This window comes from Cynoglossus semilaevis, chromosome 20, assembly GCF_000523025.1.
Source record: "Cynoglossus semilaevis isolate Cse_v1.0 chromosome 20, Cse_v1.0, whole genome shotgun sequence".
Lineage (NCBI taxonomy): Eukaryota > Metazoa > Chordata > Actinopteri > Pleuronectiformes > Cynoglossidae > Cynoglossus > Cynoglossus semilaevis.
In genome coordinates this window covers 9,377,414-9,399,494 of record NC_024326.1, presented here as the reverse complement: position 1 = coordinate 9,399,494, position 22,081 = coordinate 9,377,414, and the positions used below count along the sequence as shown (strand labels likewise).

General features: G+C 41.2%; 3 protein-coding genes and 1 long non-coding RNA gene across 11 annotated transcripts; 2 read left to right on the top strand and 2 right to left on the bottom strand.

The window, feature by feature from the left end:
* The first annotated feature begins 92 nt into the window (after positions 1-92).
* On the top strand, positions 93-4,067 carry LOC103396423 (heterogeneous nuclear ribonucleoprotein A0-like). The gene is made up of 2 exons (XM_008334502.3): positions 93-1,135; positions 3,924-4,067. The coding sequence occupies exons 1-2, from the start codon at positions 379-381 to the stop codon at positions 3,929-3,931; spliced, it is 765 nt and encodes a 254-aa protein (XP_008332724.2). The 5' UTR covers positions 93-378; the 3' UTR covers positions 3,932-4,067.
* Positions 4,068-4,123: 56 nt separating this feature from the next.
* Positions 4,124-14,399, bottom strand: cacnb2b (calcium channel, voltage-dependent, beta 2b). 6 transcript variants are annotated; one of them, XM_025066212.1, is made up of 16 exons: positions 13,852-14,399; positions 13,431-13,750; positions 8,390-8,455; positions 8,162-8,284; positions 7,934-8,073; positions 7,778-7,839; positions 7,641-7,666; positions 7,331-7,411; positions 7,105-7,163; positions 6,901-7,010; positions 6,543-6,551; positions 6,225-6,376; positions 6,037-6,132; positions 5,741-5,914; positions 5,461-5,493; positions 4,780-4,888 (listed from the first exon to the last, which is right to left on the bottom strand). In XM_025066212.1, the coding sequence occupies exons 2-15, from the start codon at positions 13,476-13,478 to the stop codon at positions 5,482-5,484; spliced, it is 1,158 nt and encodes a 385-aa protein (XP_024921980.1). In that variant the 5' UTR covers positions 13,479-13,750; positions 13,852-14,399; the 3' UTR covers positions 4,780-4,888; positions 5,461-5,481. The 6 variants fall into 6 exon arrangements, with proteins under 6 accessions (XP_016897988.1, XP_024921978.1, XP_024921977.1 ...); XM_017042499.2 differs by lacking the exon at positions 5,461-5,493 and having other exon boundaries at positions 4,124-4,888; positions 13,852-14,398; XM_025066210.1 differs by lacking the exons at positions 5,461-5,493; positions 6,543-6,551 and having other exon boundaries at positions 4,124-4,888.
* A 1,435-nt stretch (positions 14,400-15,834) lies between these two features.
* Positions 15,835-17,892, top strand: LOC112486280 (uncharacterized). Its single transcript, XR_003048686.1, has 2 exons — positions 15,835-15,879; positions 17,519-17,892. It is a non-coding gene; the product is annotated as an uncharacterized LOC112486280 (long non-coding RNA).
* Positions 16,329-21,768, bottom strand: tmem236 (transmembrane protein 236). Of its 3 annotated transcripts, XM_025052359.1 has the most exons (5): positions 21,140-21,768; positions 20,739-20,811; positions 20,079-20,202; positions 19,674-19,823; positions 16,329-17,485 (listed from the first exon to the last, which is right to left on the bottom strand). In XM_025052359.1, the coding sequence occupies exons 1-5, from the start codon at positions 21,391-21,393 to the stop codon at positions 16,995-16,997; spliced, it is 1,092 nt and encodes a 363-aa protein (XP_024908127.1). In that variant the 5' UTR covers positions 21,394-21,768; the 3' UTR covers positions 16,329-16,994. The 3 variants fall into 3 exon arrangements, with proteins under 3 accessions (XP_024908127.1, XP_008332725.1, XP_024908128.1); XM_008334503.3 differs by lacking the exon at positions 16,329-17,485 and having other exon boundaries at positions 19,139-19,823; XM_025052360.1 differs by lacking the exon at positions 16,329-17,485 and having other exon boundaries at positions 19,139-19,820.
* Between the last annotated feature and the right edge of the window lie 313 nt (positions 21,769-22,081).

The window sequence follows — 22,081 nt, the reverse complement described above, 5'->3', positions numbered from 1 at the left end:
TCCTTTGAAGATGTTCTTTGCTGGCCTAGTTGGAGTTTTGAATAACGCTTTGATCTTTGTTCCTTAGATCCCATTTATGTCTTCAAAAACCACAATACCTGACATTCCTTTCTCATTGCTGGAACACACAGAAGATAACCAATCAGTAACAGTAATCAAGTACCGTAGTTACTGACCAATGAAAGGACAGTAATGAATCATTAAAACCAAGGGGGAAAAAAATTGTTTACTAGGACTGGCTGTTCTTTGATCCTTTGTTTTCTTCATATGCTTTGGTAGGACCAAGTTCAGAAACATCCTAACTGCCAAAGGATTTAGTTGTAGAGAAGGAGAGCTTAACTGATGAACCTTGCGTCTGCCATAGATAACTGATATCGTATGCTCAAAATGAGTGACCAGCTTTGTAAGCTCTTTGTTGGGGGACTCAACGTGGACACGGACAGCAATGGCCTGCGCAAGCACTTTGAGCAGTACGGTACACTCACCGACTGCATCGTCATCGTGAATAAGCATCTACAGCGTTCCCGCTGTTTTGGCTTTGTAACCTACTCCACACCAGAAGAGGCGGACACGGCCATGAAAGCCAGGCCGCACACTATTGACGGCAACGCCGTTGAACTCAAGCGTGCAGTTGTGAGAGAGGACGCAAACAAACCAGAGGCTCTCGCAAAGGTGAAGAAAATCTTTGTCGGTGGTTTGAAGGACGACATAGAAGAGGAACATCTGATCAGACATTTTAGTCAATACGGTGACGTGGAAAAAGCTGAGGTCATCTCAGAGAAGGAGACGGGAAAGAAAAGAGGGTTTGGCTTTGTGTTCTTTGTTGAACACGACGCAGCCAACAAGGCGGTAATAGTAAAATTCCACAACATCAGTGGACACAAAGTTGAAGTGAAGAAAGCCCTGACAAAGCAGGAGATGCAGGCCGCTAAAAGAGGTGTGATGGCAATGGGAGGTCGGTCAGGCAGAGGCATGAGGGAGAGTCAGAACAGCTACAGCAGCAGGGGCTACGCTGGAAACTATAACTACGGGAATGGCACTGGCTACAACTGTGGCGGCGGCTACAGAAATTACCCCACGTATGGAGGTGGATATGGAGACCAGGGGAGTGGCTACGGCGGTGGAAATGGATACAGTGAGTTTGGAAGTGGCTATGGGCAGCAAACATCTGGTTATGGTCCAATGAAGGGACCTTTTGGCCCACAGAGGAGCGGGGCTCCATGCAGCAGAGGAATTGGTGCTGGCTACCCACGAGGGGGCTATGGTGGCATCTACTAGTTATAACTGCTGATTAAAATATTAGATGCCAACTCCACACCGGGGGGGAAAAAAAAATTCTTTCAGTTAAGTCTTTTGAGAAATTTGAAAACAAGAAACAGTTGATGTAATTTAATTGGAACCAATTAACATGGAGAGTGATGCACACTGGCTATACATGCACGTGGTTTTTATTTTAAAGTAATTTTTATGATTTAAATTTTTTAACATTTTAAACTGGTACAAACCTAGTCATTTCCCTGAATGTAGACAAGAAAGAATGTTAATATGGTTTTGATGTCAGCTGTTGGAATGAAATAATATTAAATAACATTTTAACCATTTAGCTTAAGTTATTTTATTGACATCCTACTGAAAATGTTAAAAAAAAGCTACCTTAAAAAAGCAGTTTTGCTGCAGTACTGTTAACTGATTGAAACACTCCGTGAGACCTCTTTTTTTTAACGCAAGATCGTAATTAAATTTAAGATTTTGAAACCAGCCCTTACTGTAGGTTTCAATACTCCAGTCAAGGTAAGTAAAGTAAGGTTTTATAAACGAGATTCAAAGGGGAAGTCAACTTTTATTTTTCATCTCTGATTAGATGACAATAGTGCATGAAGCAAACAATCCTAATGCAATATTGTCACTCACGTCTGTCCGTGCTGCAACAAATCCCTTCATGGGGAATGCTACCAAAATGAGATGCCAGTCTTTGATGCCTGTCACCACGACTAAATCATCAAGACAAATGTCCAACTCTTCTGTCCCTGCTCTGTCTTATTTATGTCAAGAAGGCGTCTAGAAAAGTTTACATGCAGCGCTGTGTTAAACAACGACAATTTTAAACAACCTCAAGCGTCAGGTCTCTGATCCACAAGACATTAGCAGAGATCTCTTCAAGTACATCCTCATGACATCAAGTTACCATTTCTGACAACTCTAAAAGTTTAATTTTTCAAGCCACATATTCTGATACAATGCAACACACAGCATTTAATTTAATCATCCACAGTGGGACAAAAAGAGAAAATATTAAAAGTGAAATTAATTTGTCCCTCTGCTTTGGTAACCACTCTGTCAAAGGAATACGATTTGTTCCGTCAATAGCTGCAGGGTATTAATGAAATGAGGATGTTGCACACACATAAGTAAACATGACTAGGCATAATAATCACAGTAGTTTCTGTTTTAATCATGACAACAGTTGCCTCCTTATTGAAAAATATATTTGCATAGTAAAGAACATTTGGTGAACCTGGCCTAGGGTTCAACCGAGTTGTCAAGACTAGAGGCATAAAGCGTGAAAGGTGCTGTGACTCATCACCATCTTTGTTTATTATGTAGTTTTAAATGTTTTAACTGTAGATTAAAACAACTGCACATTTGCCAAAATAAAATATCTACAATCTGTACAAAACACAGGTCACCCAAAACAAATACAGAAAAGAATCCAGTCATCCACAGAAAGTCAAATTCTACCAGATCTGATTTTCACTACATTTACCCAACAAGGCATTCATGAAATATATGAACAAATGCATAGAGAGTGTATTCAAGCACTATATCTTACCATTAGAGGATGCATAGAATGTCCAGCAGAGCACAGGTCTGTCACCACAAAGTCTGATGGTTCAAAACAGAGCAAACACCACTTCATAAATATGACCAAACACCAGAGAAAGAATAATAATATAAAAAACCCACTGCATTTCCATCTGAACATTAAATCATAAAAATGTAAACAAACAAAGTAAATAACACGTAATGACACGATTAACACGGGCCTGTGTGGAGAAATTAAACGCTGAAAGTGAATAAAGATACAAAAAAAAAGAAAAAAACAACTCACCGTTGTTGGAAACAGCTCACAAGAATCACCTGTCGTGATAAAGTCGTGCTAGTAGTAGGAATCAAAATGCAGTTGTTATTTTGTTATTTTAGTCTGTTTACCGTCTTTCCAAACAATCTCACTTTGACAAGCGTCATCATGAGTAAACAGGTGGTAGAAATATCCGGTTATTTTCCAAATAAAACACCATTCATGCTGACAATACGATCCAAATGTTATATAACAATTTAAACTGCCACGCCATACATGTATAGACACAGTATATAATATATATAATAAATATATTTATAATAATATATATAATAAATGTTATAATGTTAATAAACTAATTCAATTAATTTATCTATCTTTATACATACTATATATATATATACACACATTATTTTTTTGGATAACCAGACACTCATTAAGTATAACTGAACAATCCAGATCAACGGTGAGCGTTAATTAAAAAAAAATGTTTTTTTTAAATCTGATCCCAGCTGAAGCCCTTAAAGTACACTGTGCTTCTTGTTTATGTACATCATTTTTAATGTTGATATACAGTAAAATGCAAGTGTTGTGGGGTTGGTCAACATTTATACTGAGGTTTATCCCACAATATTTTCCCCTATTTTTGAGGTTTTCTTCTTTTCTTTTTCAATTTATAACCTTCAGCCTTTCCCTGTTCACCTATTTCTCTCAGTTTGTTTTATATTTTCTTTTTTCAAAACCTATTCGGCGTTGTGAAGTATCAATTTTAATTTAATATAGTCGTCGGAGTGAATTTTAAATAATCAATGATGGACTTTTCCTTAAATACTTGTTTCTCCAGGTGCCTGACGTACTCATACTGGTCCAGGACTTGGTGGTTGGGGACCCGAAAAATATGCTACAATCCATTTAAGTGGAAAATAAAGAAAACGTGTGTGCATTTGAAATCGGAAATAAATGGCAAAAAACATTCTGTCCTGTCTTGTAGTGCATTAACGACAACTTGAGCAGCATTAAACCAATGATTGGTCCACAGTAGAGACAACGGTCCAGTTGTGCATAGGAATCTCTTCACCAGAGTCTGGCATCTCTGTCTCTATCTCTACCCTGATTCCTATCTTGCTCTCTCTCCTTGTCCTTGTGCCGTTCCCTATCTCTCTCCCTGTCTCTGTCTCGATGTCTGTCTCGATATCTGTCCCTGTTCCTCCTCTTGTCTCTGGCGCGGTGATGATGGTAGTTGTGATGGTTGTGTACAGGATTGTGATCCAACTGATGTGTCCTTGGCAGAACATGCTGGTGATGCCTGTGCTGTCTGCTCCGGTGAATGTGCTCTTGCTCATAGTTTTCTTTAAAGTTTGGCTGACTGTTTCTCTGGTGATGCTGATGGTGGTGATGACGGTGGTGACGGTGGTAGTGGTTCTGCCCATGCTGGTTGTAGTTAGCCGCCGCCGCCTTTTCCTCCTCCTCCTCCTCCTCCTCCTCCACTAGACCTTTCACTTCCTCCTTCTCCTCAGACAGGTATTTGCGGGCAAGTCTTTGGCTGTTGAACCTGCTGGGTTGTACTTCAATGTCATCAGGTGTTTGACTGTGACCCTGATGCTGCAGCCGGCGGTGGTGATGGTGATGGTGATGATGAGTGTGCTCTTGTTTCTTTGGTGTTGTCCTCCGGGGCTGCTCGTCCTCTTCTTGAAGACTTTCTCCAACCCTTTTCTCCTGAGCCTGGCCTGAAGGAGGGTCCAGGTCTAACTGGTTGTCCTTGGAGCTCTTCCTCTTGGTGGCTGCTGACTTTTTGTTTTTATAGTCATTCTGAAATAAAACACAGAAAATTCGACTTCAACCCACCTTAAAACACACACTCTTTTCAGCTCAAATTTGTCACATTGTGCTTTCACATATGGAGAGGAACCTTTTTTTTTAGTTTGCTGCTGCAAATAAAGTGATGATGGTTGAAACACAAAACTGAACTAAAATCCCTTGTGTCACATTCCTTCCTCATCAGTTAATATATCAAATTCATTACAAACTACACTAAGCTATTATTTTAAACACTGTTCAGATAAGTTAAAACAGGAATATGGTAGTTTACTCTTTTCCTGTTTAATAAAAATAACAGGTGAAATAAAATGTCCATAATAAATAAAAGCAAATAATATAAATAAGACTTTGTCTTTTCCATTTAACGATGACCTGAAGTGTCTTTCACTAGTGATGCAAAAAGATTTTTACCTGAGTTTCTGGGGCAGTTGTATCCAGTGGTACAGAACCGACTCTTCAATGTCTTTCCGAACTTACTTTAAGTTATCGTCAGGGTTTGTTCATTTTTTCTTACAGTAGTAAAATGTGAAAATGTAACTGGGTAGAAATGTAAAGTCACTCACCAGAGGTAGACCTACTGTATGTTATTTCAGCAACTTTCCAGTGGAGGAGTGTGAGGAGAAATGAAATGGAAATGTTAGATGAAAAATGAAAAGAAATATAAATGCAGCAGACTGTAACCTATATGGTATTAAACACCCACACATATATACACTATATATATTCCTACAGATTTTCATACAGATGACGGGTGGAATGAGATGAGATGAAAATCTGAGTAGAGGTTTGTTTTTTCCTTTTGTACACACACACACACACACACAGTAACTGTGCTCAATATACCGGTGTTACTGAAGGACTGGTGGGCAGTGTGTTCTCAGCCAGCTGAGCCACCATTGCACTGACAGGCTCCATCTCTGGTGGATGTGTTGCTCTCCAGTACGACTCCAGATAATCAGCGATATGTTCACAGGCGTCTGTCAGCTGGTTTTCATCTAAGATGACGTCAAACATTTCCTGAGGGAACGAAAAAGAAGGAAAGAAAAAAAAGAAGGCATAAAAAAAGAGAGGCCGACCTCTCGTCAGTCCACAACAAGTACAATCTTAAATCAATCCATCCCTGTTTCCACTAAACTTACTGGAGGACACTGGGCAAGCTTGTCTGCAGCTACCAACTGAACATTCAGATGTTTGGTCTGAGACTTCCCTCTGGTCTTGATCAGTCTGGTCAACACCTACAAAGGCATAACAAAGGAGGAAGTTGATTTGATGAAACTGACTGATGTTTGTATATTTTTTTAAATATTAAACTGTCTAATTAACATACTTTGGGAGAAGAGATCTTGACATAGACCAGGATTGGAGCCAGGGAGGTTTTGGCCACCTGGATTGGATGATTGACCGTGTCAGCATCTAGAATGATCAGCTGCAGACTACGTGCCAGCTCAAAGATCCGCTCTACCTCCCCCTGGATTTGGGCTGCAGGAGCAAACAGCACAAGAACGGTGTGATGGTCTCTTTGTGACACACAATATACATGGTTCAGTTTCTTAAGTTATTTGATCAGAATCCAAACCCTTTTGCACTCTTCTACATTTTATTCATAGGAACATATTAAACTAAGGGGGTTTTCAGTCATACATACCAGCAGTGTCTGGGATCAGAGAGCAGTGAGAAAGACAAAAGTAGAGAGAGGGAGGTCACAAGTCGTTTCCCTTCTGTTATACATGCACACTTTTTCTTTTGTAATTTTATAATTAGCATTACAAGTAGATGACATTTGGGTGGGACAACACAGCAGGTGACACATGACTCAGTTATTTTGAAATAAACCCCATGTTCTGATTCTTCCAGCTGATAAATAAAATTCCAGTGGCTATAAAAAAATTCCCTCTATAAAACTTTAATCAGCACAAATGCTTGATTTGTTCTCTACAAATGTATTCTATTTTTTTTTTTAAATAATCAAAGTCAATGAAAAAACTGAATTTCTCAAACGTTACCTAAATGGGAGCGGGTGTTGGATCGGTCCATCAGAGCTTTTTTCCCAGGGTTGTTGAGGATGGAGCGTTTCGCCAGAGCGATGTCCGCTGTGACTCTTGTGATCGTAATTCTGCAGCACAGACACAGTAGCAGCGACATCACAGTCAGTGACTTCATAAGAGTTTCTGTTTCGGCACACATTTGTGTGACGTTAAAGAACTTACCTGCCTTCAAATCGATGCTTCAAAAAGTCAAACAGTGCTTTTTGCATCATGTCTGTTACCTGGAATTCCAGAGAAAACACATGAATTGAACAGGTTTTACATAAAACTCATTTTAAAGGAAATACACTGGTGTAAAAATATATAGATACATAAAAAGTCCTGTTTCTCAGTCTTCAGTCTTCCCAAAGAAAGGAGAACAACGTGAGATCATGTGAGACAGACTCACCTCCAAGCCCTTCAGTGATGGTCCCATGAGAACCACAGGACGCATTGTGGGGACAACGTCATACATGGACACCTGCTCCCCCTACAGTCACAGAGAAGACACTTGACTCGGTATACTGTATGGCAGGGCTATTCATATACTGTACATTTACTGACGACCCACAAAGAGTCAAAGATCCATTTATTATAGGTGGTCCAGACACAATGAATAATACTGTCATAAAACAGTTTTTCTAAACAATATAATATGGGGATTATATTGTGAGAAGCCACTATAATATACATGTTACATATTAAAATAAATAACTTACCGGCTTCTTTTTCACCTGCTGATTGGCTGTTGGACACAAACCATGTCATCACATTAAATGTTAGCACACAAGGCACCAAGAATGACGACAACAACAACAACAACAGAAGTCCTCAATCTAATTCAGCACCAACTGACCTTGTGATGGTGGCGTGTATTTCTTTGAATTCATATCTTGAGCTGCTTGAGATGCTGCTTTACTGAAGTGAAACAAAGCAGATCGAGTTAGTTTGAACTAAAATAAATTCAGGTTCAGATCTTAGGTAAAAAAAAAGCTCAGCTCTGTGCACGTACTTTGCCAACGCTTTGGCTGCTTTCCTGGCCTGGACTTCTCTTCTGATGAGAATAGTTTCCAGATTGACTGGACTGGGGATGAAGCCCACCACACCATCCTCCTTCACCGGCCGCCCGATCCACCACTCATTGTTAAACTTCTGAATATTCAGTGCATCAGAGAGTAGTTTAATACCTATTCCCAGAGATGGAAAAGCACATTCATCTGATCATGTACTGGCTGCAAACCTCTTTGACATGTAGGAAGTCTCTGGCCTCGAAGGTGACGGCCTGACCAGGCACCGGGACGTTGTCGTCGTCTGCTGGGGTATAAGAAAAGTTGCAGCGTACGGCGAATGCGACAGGCTTGAACTGGGCACATCAGACAGGTATTCAAAACAAAAGGTTAGCATCGCAGCCATGGAGATTCCAGAAAAACTATAATAACAATAAAAAAATGCAACCGTGACATCGTACCTTTGCCTTCTCCAACTGCACCTGGGCATTCCTTTCCTCAACAGCATCCGAATCATGACGCTCCCCCTGTAGGACAAAGACCGTAGTTACAGTTCATTCTTTTTACCTGAAATGCGTTGGCAAAAATAATTACCCAGGTTCTAATAAGGCCTCGAGTCTGGACAAACAGTGGTGGTTAAACTGTAACATATAAAAACTCCAATAAAAAACATAATTAAAATGTTCTCCTCTTCAAACTCAATGATTAATCAAATATGAATTGATTGACAGCTGTAATTTGATGTAACCTAATTAAACTAAACCTGTTTTTAAACTGTGGGAGGGAACTGGAGCAAACAGACACTGGAGAAAGAAATACTACCGACGTTTATACTACCAACTGTATACAATCTCTCTGCCTGCCTGGCTGGAGACTAATGACCTTCATTAAAACCTGAAGGTTATTAGTCTGATGACTTACAATCATACATCAGGAGGGAGAAAAACAAGGCCTGCTTACAAAACAGCCTCTGCTAAAGTTCCTTGTTGACTGTAGGTCAGGTCACTAACCTAATAGTGACAAATTTCCTGTCAGCACTCTAATGAGCTGCAGGCCGGGAGCCCAGGAATTAAAAAAAAAAAAAAAAAAAAAAATCAAATTTTCGACTACTTTTTGTCCAAACTGTCTGTTCCAGTGAAAAAAACACTTTTTTTTTTTTGCAGTCACGAGCTTGATTGCTGGTATTTACCATCACATTTATTTTTCTACAGACTGCTGTGCATCCATCCTGGGTTTGGTCTAACCTGCTGATTTGTATCATCTGTCTGAGGAGTCTGGACTCACTGAGCTTGATGATGCCACAGAGCAGAGACTGGCCAGACTGGCACTGCCATATTTACTCCGGCAATAAAAGACAGCCATATCATTTTATAGGCCCAGAGAAATTAATTTATAATATTATATTTTCTCTCTGTGTCTCCTCCTCTCTGTCTTGTTCCTCGGTGGATCAAGACTGTCTTTGAGTAAGAAGATTAGAGACGACATGCGTCAACCTAGGATTCAGAAAGAGAGAAATGGAAACTCTTTACACACAAACAGCACTGCTGCCGCTGGGACTGCATCTGCTCACACCGCCTTAAAGTCAACATACTGATGATACACACACACCAGCCACAAAAAAAATATATATAAAAAAATAAATCAAAACATGGGTGCTCTTAGGCCTGATTCAGAATGACTCCCCTTCACGGCCCTTCCTCTAACCTTGATATTCTCTGATGGTTTAGGACATTTTAAATAGATTTTTTAAATATCTGCTTTAATTTCATTTATTTTCAAAGCCGTGCATAATACAGACAAGAAAAGATATTATTCTAATCCTTGCAGGCCGTGGGTTACGCAACCCCTCTGTCTGAGGCCAGTGATCCTCAGTCGGACACGTTGGCATGAGGACATGCCAGTTGAAGTGCGTCTCTATCAGCTGTCTGCACGGTGACTGTTACACTGAGTGCAATGATGTAGAAAGGCCTCACACTGGGATTAACGTCCTGTGCAACAGATGGTGCATCCTCCTATCCTTCCTGTACGACACACACACACACACACACACCTCTCTGTTTGAGCACTCCACATACTGTGGACATAATGCAAAACCTCAGCTATTATAAATATTTGCCTCCTCTTAATCCTTACTCTAATACTGAATCTTAAAATACACATCACCTAAAAATGTCCCCACAAATACAGCATAATGTAAGGCTATAGTTGGACACACACACACACACACACTCTCTGTCTGTCGTGCAACTTTCTGCACGGTGAACCTTTTTCTTGGGCGGCATGACGACTACAGCAGGACTGTAATAACCCACTAGTTATTAGCGATCACACATGACCTCGTGACCTAGGACAAGTGTCCTAGGACAGGTGTCCAACTCCAAATCCAACTCTCAGGTGCATACGGCCGAGGATGACACTAAAGTTTTCCAAAAACCACCGCAAAAAAAAAAAAAAAAAAGGTGAGAAATGTTTCCAGCAGCCGCGACGCACAGGTCACCGCCGGAGACGCCGCCGTTGCGTGACTGCTTTCACTTAAGTCCGCATTGTGAGCCGAGTGTCGTTGCCCTCTCTCTCTCTAGTCTTCAGGGTATTAAAGGCTTATTTCTCGGCGCCGCAGCTGTTGCGCCACACAGCGTTCAGTTTCTCCTCTGCACCGAGGAACCAGTGCAGAGACTGGACCCGTGCGCACTGTCCACGCCTGGGACAACTACTGACAGGTGGACAGCCGGTGGCATCCGTGTGTGGGCGTGAATACATCATTGATGTTGTGTCACAAATTTGACAGAACAAGTTGTTGAACTTCAGAGCTGGGGTCTTCAGGTCAAGGACCCCCGCACTGACGCAGCAGGAGCCGCAAACGTTCTCCATCCAAATAATAATATAATAATAATAATACTTAATAACTGCAAACCTAGTCTCTGAACAACTATGTGAATGGTAATAACATGTCTATGAAAATAAAATACATTTTTGTGCACAAAAATTTAAAATAAAATAAAAATACAAATTGAATGTGACTTTATGGGCCACAATTACCTGACATTAAAAACACAATGTCAATAAAACAATAATATAGTTTTTATTTATGCTAATTTTGTACTACATAAGAGCAAAACCCTAATTAAATATATATATATGTAAAGTGTAATAAATACATCATATATAGAGTATATATATATATATATAATTATTTTTAATAAGGGGTGTTTTGCACCTTGCCTTTAACTACCCTAATGCCTCTAACACACTACTAATTCAGAAGAAGGACACACATGGAGCCAGGGATTGAACCAGCAACCTCCTCAATGTAAGGCAAAATCAATAACCAATTCTCCCAGTAAATAGAGTGTACTGTACACGGACAAATAGAATGTGTTACACATGAGATGTGCAGCCAACACCATCTTCCTCCAACACCCAGCCTGCTCCTCCACACCTGGTACCCTGAAGGGACAGTACTCACCCAAGACACATTTTTATTTTTGGCCACTTTTGACATCAGGCTCAGCGTCTTTATCCCACACGCACCATTTACAGCAGCAGCAGCAGCAGCAGCAGCAGCAGCCTCCCCAGAGATGGAGACAGGTGGCGCAGTTCACCATTATTTACTTCCTGACATCCTTCTCTAGAGCGTCACATAGTCACAGCAAATCATGACCCAAAGTGGACCACAGAGGAAGAAAGACGGACGCAGCAAATAACCAAAGACAGGATCATTTAAAATACCTCCTTAAATAGAAAAAAAAGGTTCCTGAATGGTTCTCTTGGTGTTAGTGTTTTCTGTCAGAAGGGGAGGGAGGATGGAGGTGGAAGTGAGGGCCCAGATGAGGGGTCTGAGGCCCAGTGATCTGAGGGCACGGCAAGATAATCTATACAGTCGACTGGGAGGCAAGTCACCGATCCGTAACCTGACATGAGATAAAAATAAATAAATAAAAGACCATGATTTGCTGTTGCAAATTTTTCAACTCAAGTACTTGCAAGTAAATATGCAGTAATGTGGCCATCAGATCTCATATGTACTTGAAGTACCACAGCTTTCAGCCATCTGTGGCTGTGCTTGTTGCTGAGGTGGACAAACATCACATACACTGTAGGTACACGGTAAGAGGTAATCTGTGCTGACACTGAGCCTGTAGTCTATAGAAATGGGACCGGGACGCGGTGCGCTGCAGTCCGCAGCGTCACACAGTAGACAGTGTTCAGCAGCAGCAGCAGCAAAGGTCGAGGAGACGAACGGCCAGGAGAGAGAAATAACGGAGGTATGAAGTGATAGAAAGAACCAAGAGACGGAGATGAAGAGACAGGTAAAGACATCAGAGACAAGCAGGCAGAGGAGAGGACTGAGACGGTCCTCCGTTATTGAGGAGGCAGTAAAATCTGGCTGGTGGTGAGACGACTGCACCTGTCTGTCCTTTACTCTGTCAAACATCTCGGGCAGGACAGGACAGGACAGGACAGGACAGAACAGGACAGGGCAAGTGACAGGGAGCAGTTGTCGTGATTTAGTGGGAAATAAAACAAACTGTCGGCTCAAACGCAGCCCGCAGGATCAGACTTTTATGTAATCATAAATTAGACAAGCTGTTTGTTTGTCTGATTAATGCAGCCTGCACAGTTACAGAGGAGGCTGTGCCAAAAGACAAGAATTATGCTACGCTAATAACACACTGCAGGTGTCAGGTTCATTCATTCAGCTTTAACTGACGACGCCTTTTCAGGGTCACACTGGGAGCAGCAGCCAATCCCTGCAGTCAGGGGGTGAGGGTGGGGTCCATCACAGGGCCACATACTGAGACAAACACCCATTCACACTCACACTCACACCTGTAGTCAGTTTAAAGAGAAAAATGAACTGAATTCTATGTTTCTGTGATGTTAGTTCCAGTCACGCTCACACATCCACACGCCATAAAAAAAAGAGAGTCACCATTGGCATCGAACTAGCGGTATCTGCTTGCTGTTGGGCAAGCTCTCAAACCACTCATTCATCCAGTGAATGTAAACTACAAAATTATACATTTCAGAGTTGTTCAACTTTTTTTGGAGAGTGTTGCGTTGATGAAGCTCATCAACACAACATGATCTTGGGTTTAACATTAAATTGGTTAAAGTGGAAAGACTCAAATTGCTTTATTTGTCATTTTGCCTAATAAATAAGTATTAAAAAATATGTCCAAATATTGCTGTTTTGTAACATTTGTTATTTTCATTTAAAGAAATGCTATTTGTAAAAAAAAAAGCAATAAAAAATATAATTAATTAAATGTATGTGCTCTGGCTTCTTCATGACTTTAAAATTTGAATGTTGTTGATGATTTCCCACATGCAAACACGTGAAAAATAAGTGACTCCTTTCTGCCTGTATGTATATATCTATCCCTGCTTGTCATGGTTTTGGGGCAGGCCCAGAATTCATGACTTTAAACTAAATGTTTGTGGTTTGTGGAGACACGCACACACAATAAAACACCTGAGTGTGACGCTGCTGTGATCACTTACGTAGGTGGACTGCACTCTCCGCCAGTGTCCCAGCCCACAGCAATACATCAAGACATCCAGTTGTGAGGAGGGGAGGGGCCAGGCGTGTAAAGCCTCTGGGTCTGGGTCTTTTCAGGACAGCTTTCTACGCAGGATCCTCATGACCCCGGTGATCCAGCAGACCTCCTGCTCTTCCAGGGATGTTTGGAAACTCATAGGAGGAAAAGGCTCACACCTCCAGTGTCCACAGGTTGCTGCAGGGAGGTGTCGGCTGGAGAAGCAGCAGCTCCTCTGAAGTTTGTCCTCAGCAGAGCTCCAAATGTCCCACGGCTTCAAAGTGTCTTGTGGGAAGAGAATTGGATTCAGTGTGTTATAAATCCAGGCTGTTCTGCTGCTGAGTTTGAACTTTGATTGAAATGTGAGTGTCAGTGTGAGAGCTTACCTCAGCCTAGAAGGACAGGTGCTTCATCTACCAACATCTGTTTACTCTCCCGTCTCCACCACACCTTGTCCTCTGCTGCGTCCCAGCTCGCCACATTAAACAAACATCATATTTGGCTTCTTCAGAATAAACATCCCCGATCATTCTCACTACTAAAAACTAAACATCGGGGTTCGTACATTTATCTCCCGTATTCAGCCAATCAGAGCACCTACATCCAGAGCCGTCTTGTCTCCGTCTCTCCCCTCATGCTAAGCCCACTCTGTGAGTCCAGATCCGGAGATATTTGGGCTCTCTGAGATTCCACCTTTCATCCAGCTCAAAAAATAATTTCTGATCCGTAGCTCCTCCTCCTCCTCCTTCTGCTCCTCGTCTTCTTCCAGTATGTCTCTCCTCTCTCTCACTCAACCCTCTCCAGGGTCTCCTCTCACCAGGAGCATCCCTGCTTTACCTGAGTCACTCTTTGCACTCCTGTGGTAACTGTGCATGTGTGTGCATGTGTGTGTGGAGGCTGCAGTTGTCTTACTCTCTCTCTCTCTCTCTCTCCCTCTCCCCCCATTCTCTCTCTCTTCCTCTGTTGCCATGCTAGAGCAGGTTACACTCAGCCAGCGCAGGAGACACAGCCTGAATTCAAATGTGCTTCCAGCATCTGAGATTCACACACACTCCTCCACCATCAAACACCCCCAGCCCCTCCCACCCTCGATATCATTATCTTCAAATTATCTTCATATTTCAGTGCAGCTCCCTGTTGCTCTGATCTTGTTTCCCCTTTGTCATTTGTGTGAGGGAATTTTTTCTCTGTGCTTTCCTCACTTTTATTCCTGACTCTACAAGTAAGAACCTTTATGAGTGGAAAATTCACATCAGGATACATATACATATATATATATATATTCCCGATTTTTTGTCAAACTTTAAAAGTCATGCCAAAAAAATGACCCAGCATCCTTTGCAATCACCTCACAGATTGTGTCCATCACGGTTGCAAGGCAATCATTGATGCAGTGGTCTTCCTGTTCACACACAATCTTATCATGTATTTTGATACTTGCTCCAAAAGCTGCAGATTTTGAGTTAGGTTAAACGGAGGCTGTAAACTGACCACAGGTATGAATCATAATTGTTACTGGTTGTTTATCCTTACATGTGGTTTTGTGGTACCTGAAAAATTCTAAAATTGTCTGCAAACCTGACCAGTATTACGTAAGTAAATGGTGCAAGACTAATAGAAGACCCTGAGTCAGGGGTTCCAAATAAGTGGACTGTGTTAAAGGGAGTCGTGAGTAATTATTAGATACAAGTTTAAAAATAAAACTATATACATTTACACAATCTTATCATGTATTTTGATACTTAGTCTTTTCCCTTTCTATGATTATTATTATTTTATGTTTTAATATTGTGGACACTCCTGCTGTCAGTCAACTGTCAGTGATTTACAGTCAGACTTGTTGGTATTTTAAAAACAATAGCTAAGTCGTACTATTGTGGCTGTAGAAAACTCCATAAAGACAAGGCCTAGTAGACACTGAGACACTGATATGAAACTAAACCAAAAATAAACTACTGCTTCACAGTGATGTTCCCTTTAGAAAGAAAAAATGAAATTCTATACATTGTTAAACCCATCCCTCTGTAAGACAGTAAACATTTTACTGCACCAGGGAAAGTCTTAAAAAAGAAAATAAATAAATAAAAATACAAGGATCCACTGCAGGTGCAGTCAGTATGAGTCATCCGCAGAGGACCCCACCTCAGGTTTCTGCACAACAGCCAAAGTACCTGACAAAAACTCATTCACATTTAAAATGTGTTGCCGTGAAGCCACTGCCACATCTCAGTGATCTGCAGACAAACGCACGGAGAAGCACCCATTATTTCAGAGTAAAACTTCAGCGTGACCCTGAGATCAAATGAATTATTCAAAATGCCATTTAATTTATTCATCTTCAATGCTTTTCAATGTCAATGCATTGGAATGGTGGCTGGAGAGAGGGGGCGGGGTACACCATGGTACATTACAAGGTACAAACAACCATTAGCTCTAGCATTTACACCTTTGTTCAATTAATGGTTGACCAATTAACAAAATCTTGCATGTTGTTTTAGACGGTGGAGGAAACCAGATGACAAAAAAAAACATTGTCCAGCAGCAGATGTTGCTTCTCTGTTTGCTAATTAGGCTCGCTCAGTCCGTGTCACGAGAATGAAACAACGCCGTTGAGCCAGCCAACACACCGAGCGTTCTGTAAAGAGGCCACAACTAAACAGGCTGCACAGGGGCTCTGTTACAGATAATAATAATATGACTCATTAAAGCGCAGCCTGCTTGTAGCTACAGGGAAATTACAGCAAGATAATTTTAGTTTACATTCTGGTCCATGAAAGCAGGCCAGCTCTGGTTCCCCCTCGTGAATTTGAGCTCGATTGTCATTTTCTTGTCTCTCAACATGAGTATTTTAATAACGGCTTTTTAATAAAAGTTTCAATTAGAAAAAGTCCTCTTGCCACATTTAGGGTGGCTATAAATACATATTTGACATCTATTAAATTCCCAATGTTAGGATGTTTTCTGCAAGCATATTTTTTAATTAAAAACTAACATAACATAATTAACATAAATATTTAGACAATTGATTAGAGTGAATAATGCATAGTTAATGTTCAGGGTCAAAAAATTGTTAGCCATAAAAAAAGTGAAATTGTCAAAACACAGTGAGAATTTGAAGATGATATATTAAAGCTGTTACAGATTTTAATCATGTAAAAGCTCTGATTTACTACTACACTAGAAGAAACTACCACAGCAAACGACAGGTTTTTACTGGCATGTCTTACCATGTTTTGGTCTACACTATATTTCCACATTTATTGCATTACATTAAACATTTTGCTAGAAATATGAGAAAGAAGAAAAAAGTTGTGGAAACAAAGAAATTACAGATTCAATAAATACTTCAGGTATGTCACAGGAACAGTTGACTTATTTTACACTCAGACATTTGTTTTAAAATGTAAAACCTATTAATGTTCCATTTGGTTGGATTACAATTTATTGCATGCATAACTATTTATGATAGACACAAACCCATAAATACACCACATGTTAAAACTCCAACATTCAATCTGCCACATCCTCCTTAAAACATGCTGCGCCTTCTGAATAACTTTAACCTGGTCAAATATGTGAAGTAGATAAAAGTCAAGGTCACCAGAGTGTTTTTCAGCAGGTATAAGAGAGGTGTCACATGACCAAACACGGCAATCAGAGCAATCCTGAGGACAAGGAATGGAAGGTCCTGCAGCACCACTCCGGCAAATGACAACAGAGGGTTGTCAGGAGTGATGCTCATACGAAGAGTGGACAGGAAGCTCAGAATATAGAGAGGAAACACCCAGACTGTGTAGAAGACTGCTGGTTCTCCAGCAACTCTCACCATCTCCACTGTGTCCAACCAGAACAGGAATGTTTCCACAAATACCTCTGACCTCCCATCCTTCTTCCACAGGAAGCTCAGATGCCCAGAGTAGGATCTCGGACGTAAGGATGAGGAGTACAGGTAGGCGGTGCTTGGTGCCCGTGAGCTGGGAGTTGGTTGGCTGGGTGAGGCATTGGAGCGCTGCAGCCTGCCTGGGGTGATGCCATTTCATGGTACATTACAAGGTACAAACAACCATTAGCTCTAGCATTTACACCTTTGTTCAATTAATGGTTGACCAATTAACAAAATCTTGCATGTTGTTTTAGACGGTGGAGGAAACCAGATGACAAAAAAAAACATTGTCCAGCAGCAGATGTTGCTTCTCTGTTTGCTAATTAGGCTCGCTCAGTCCGTGTCACGAGAATGAAACAACGCCGTTGAGCCAGCCAACACACCGAGCGTTCTGTAAAGAGGCCACAACTAAACAGGCTGCACAGGGGCTCTGTTACAGATAATAATAATATGACTCATTAAAGCGCAGCCTGCTTGTAGCTACAGGGAAATTACAGCAAGATAATTTTAGTTTACATTCTGGTCCATGAAAGCAGGCCAGCTCTGGTTCCCCCTCGTGAATTTGAGCTGGATCGTCATTTTCTTGTCTCTCAACATGAGTATTTTTAATAACGGCTTTTTAATAAAAGTTTCAATTAGAAAAAGTCCTCTTGCCACATTTAGGGTGGCTATAAATACATATTTGACATCTATTAAATTCCCAATGTTAGGATGTTTTCTGCAAGCATATTTTTTAATTAAAAACTAACATAACATAATTAACATAAATATTTAGACAATTGATTAGAGTGAATAATGCATAGTTAATGTTCAGGGTCAAAAAATTGTTAGCCATAAAAAAAGTGAAATTGTCAAAACACAGTGAGAATTTGAAGATGATATATTAAAGCTGTTAGAGATTTTCCATCCATCCATCCATTTTCATCCGCTTATCCGTTACCGGGTCGCGGGGGCAGCAGTCGCCGCCCAAATCACATTGCACCGTACCAAACCTTCCTGCGGGTGGTGAGTCCACTGGAAGGTACCAACCGCCCTAACCGGGATTCGAACTTGCCCAGGAGGTGAACCCTGGGGTTCCACACCAATGACAGAGACATTGCCTCTGGGCCAAAGCGCCACCTGTTAGAGATTTTAATTATGAAAAAGCTCTGATTTACTACTACACTAGACAGATTTTAATTATGTAAAAGCTCTGATTTACTACTACACTAGAGAGATTTTCCATCCATCCATCCATTTTCATCCGCTTATCCGTTACCGGGTCGCGGGGGCAGCAGTCGCCGCCCAAATCACATTGCACCGTACCAAACCTTCCTGCGGGTGGTGAGTCCACTGGAAGGTACCAACCGCCCTAACCGGGATTCGAACTTGCCCAGGAGGTGAACCCTGGGGTTCCACACCAATGACAGAGACATTGCCTCTGGGCCAAAGCGCCACCTGTTAGAGATTTTAATTATGAAAAAGCTCTGATTTACTACTACACTAGAAGAAACTACCACAGCAAACGACAGGTTTTTACTGGCATGCCTTACCATGTTTTGGTCTACACTATATTTCCACATTTATTGCATTACATTAAACATTTTGCTAGAAATATGAGAAAGAAGAAAAAAGTTGTGGAAACAAAGAAATTACAGATTCAATAAATACTTCAGGTATGTCACAGGAACAGTTGACTTATTTTACACTCAGACATTTGTTTTAAAATGTAAAACCTATTAATGTTCCATTTGGTTGGATTACAATTTATTGCATGCATAACTATTTATGATAGACACAAACCCATAAATACATCACATGTTAAAACTCCAACATTCAATCTGCCACATCCTCCTTAAAACATGCTGCGCCTTCTGAATAACTTTAACCTGGTCAAATATGTGAAGTAGATAAAAGTCAAGGTCACCAGAGTGTTTTTCAGCAGGTATAAGAGAGGTGTCACATGACCAAACACGGCAATCAGAGCAATCCTGAGGACAAGGAATGGAAGGTCCTGCAGCACCACTCCGGCAAATGACAACAGAGGGTTGTCAGGAGTGATGCTCATACGAAGAGTGGACAGGAAGCTCAGAATATAGAGAGGAAACACCCAGACTGTGTAGAAGACTGCTGGTTCTCCAGCAACTCTCACCATCTCCACTGTGTCCAACCAGAACAGGAATGTTTCCACAAATACCTCTGACCTCCCATCCTTCTTCCACAGGAAGCTCAGATGCCCAGAGTAGGATCTCGGACGTAAGGATGAGGAGTACAGGTAGGCGGTGCTTGGTGCCCGTGAGCTGGGAGTTGGTTGGCTGGGTGAGGCATTGGAGCGCTGCAGCCTGCCTGGGGTGATGCCATTTTTGACCTCCGAATGGACTGGGTTCAACCCGTTTTGGCCTTCATCGGGACGCAGTTGGCTTGAGACAGTGGTCACCTGTTCCAGGTTTGTAAGGACAGGGCCTGGATATTCAAGGTCAGGATCCAGGGAGTCTGCTGCAGATAAGAGGATTCACGCTGTCACAATATGTTCTTTTCACAAGAGCAGAATAATAATTATTATTTTTGTGAGAGGAAACTATTTTTTTAAGGTAGACGTATACCATCTGCGTCAATCGAATTATACAACTAACAAGAGGTTCACTGGTATTTAACTTAAATTCACAACATGTCAATAATCAAAAACAAACAGATGAACATACCACCGTGACATTTTATGAATAATAATTCTTCCTCAGTTCATTTGCTTACATGGTCCAGTGAGTTTGCAGGGGCGAATCCTTTCTATTACATCCACACAGATGAGACAGAAGAGCAGCAGAGAAACAGGCAACTCAGCAAAATGGTCCAGCCTGTGTCCTCCATCTACCTGCACCTTAAATGTCATAAAACAATAATTGAATAAATTGATGAATAAATAAAAAAAATGCAGCATGAGAAATAATGCATGACGTGAGACAAACAATATATTCCATAATTACTGGTATCAGACGTGCAGCATAAATGCGATAATAACAATAATAAAAATAAACATTCTATGTGTTAGATGAGACTAATGGTCAGATGTAAGCGTGATGAAAGGTTGTTTAAACTGGTATTGGAGTCGGGTTAATGGCCAACCTGTTAAGTTTATTAAAAGTTACTGAGTAGCATAGCTGAGTCTTGTGACCAGGTTGACATTGCCTTCTTCTAGTGATTCAGACGGTGTTAAAGTCCACCTCTGTACATGTCAAAATGCACAGCCCCATCTCAGCAAATTCTCTCACACATGAAAGGGAGTGGGAAAATGAGTGGTGCCAGAAACGGACTCTTTTGGACGTGGAGCGTTCCTCAAGGGTCTTTGGAGCATGAAAGCGCCAAACTTTACCAGGTGCTTCTCAGTGACAGGAGGTTTAGTCGAGAAGACTTTACCTTGGAGCTGGTGATCAAAATAGCAAAGCAAGGAAACGTACAGAGGACAAGATACGCCAGCGCTGCCGGCCTCCTGAAAGACAGGACACGTTGATCAGTTCACACATGAACAATAACCATCCAAGTGTAACGCTTTTGAAGGAAGCTTTTCAACTAGATGTCAGTTGCTGTAGGGCAGTATTTTAATATATGTGTTTTCGCAAATTCAAAAATACAGACACGAATTTGTTACTTCAGCTAAATTTAACAGCCAAAGAGACGAAGAATAATAAAAGAATTAAACACCAAGTTAGACAAACATATAAACATTTCTGTCTTAATAAACAATTAGAAAGACTGTGATGTTTGGAGCTGTGGTGTGAACGATAAGCCTTTAAACCCCTGACGTCCGCTGCACTCACCACAGTGTGATCTCAGCCATGAAGCCCCGCTGCCTCAGGAGCAGATATTTGAGAGGAACCCACACCAGCAGGGTCACAGAGGTCACATAGGCGATGGAAACCGCCACCACCAGCCAATACGCGGTGTGATCCCCGCTCCTGACATCACGTACGAGCCTGGCAAACCTCTCCATTATCACAAACACAGGCGTGACGAGGGCAGCAAACTGCAGCGCCTCATACAGGATGAGCTTGACCGTCTTCCCTGAAGGCATCGTCCCTGGTCACCAGTTGTTGTTGGTCAGAACTTTGATGATTATCCACAGAAACTGGGGACAGGAGCTGGTGGACTCTGCTCGCTGGCATCGCTTACACTGCACTACAGGCTGTAATGTTTTATTGCTCAGGTAATGAGGTGGTCACGCTCACATTTTTACAGGCTCACAAAGATACTACTCCCATCCCATGATGTCAAGGAAAGAAGACAATGAGCCTGATGTGGAGATTTACAACAAGACACAGAAACATTTCTTTTCAATTATGTGACACTGGTTTTAAAATGTTGCATGAATAGAACATACATTGTTTAAGAGACTTGTTTAAGATACTGTAAGAAATCATTTAAGCATTTGCAACAAAAAAACAACAACAACAACAACATATTGACGTCAGGAAATGTATTGAGTACATTTTTACACCCGTCTAAAACTTGTGCATGGTAATGTTGTAAACCAAATCATCGACATAGTAATGTGTCGGACTCAGCTGCTAAAAACAAAGAGCAGAAATGTTCTGTACATTTGGCATGGTTTTATTGTGAATACCAATTTAATTAGTATGGCTAAAAGAATGGTACATACAAACAGCAGGGCACAGGTTTAGACAAGGGTTGTTTTTAACATAAATGCTGATTTTAAACTAAAAAAAACCCCAAACAATTCAATCTCTTTACACGACCATGTC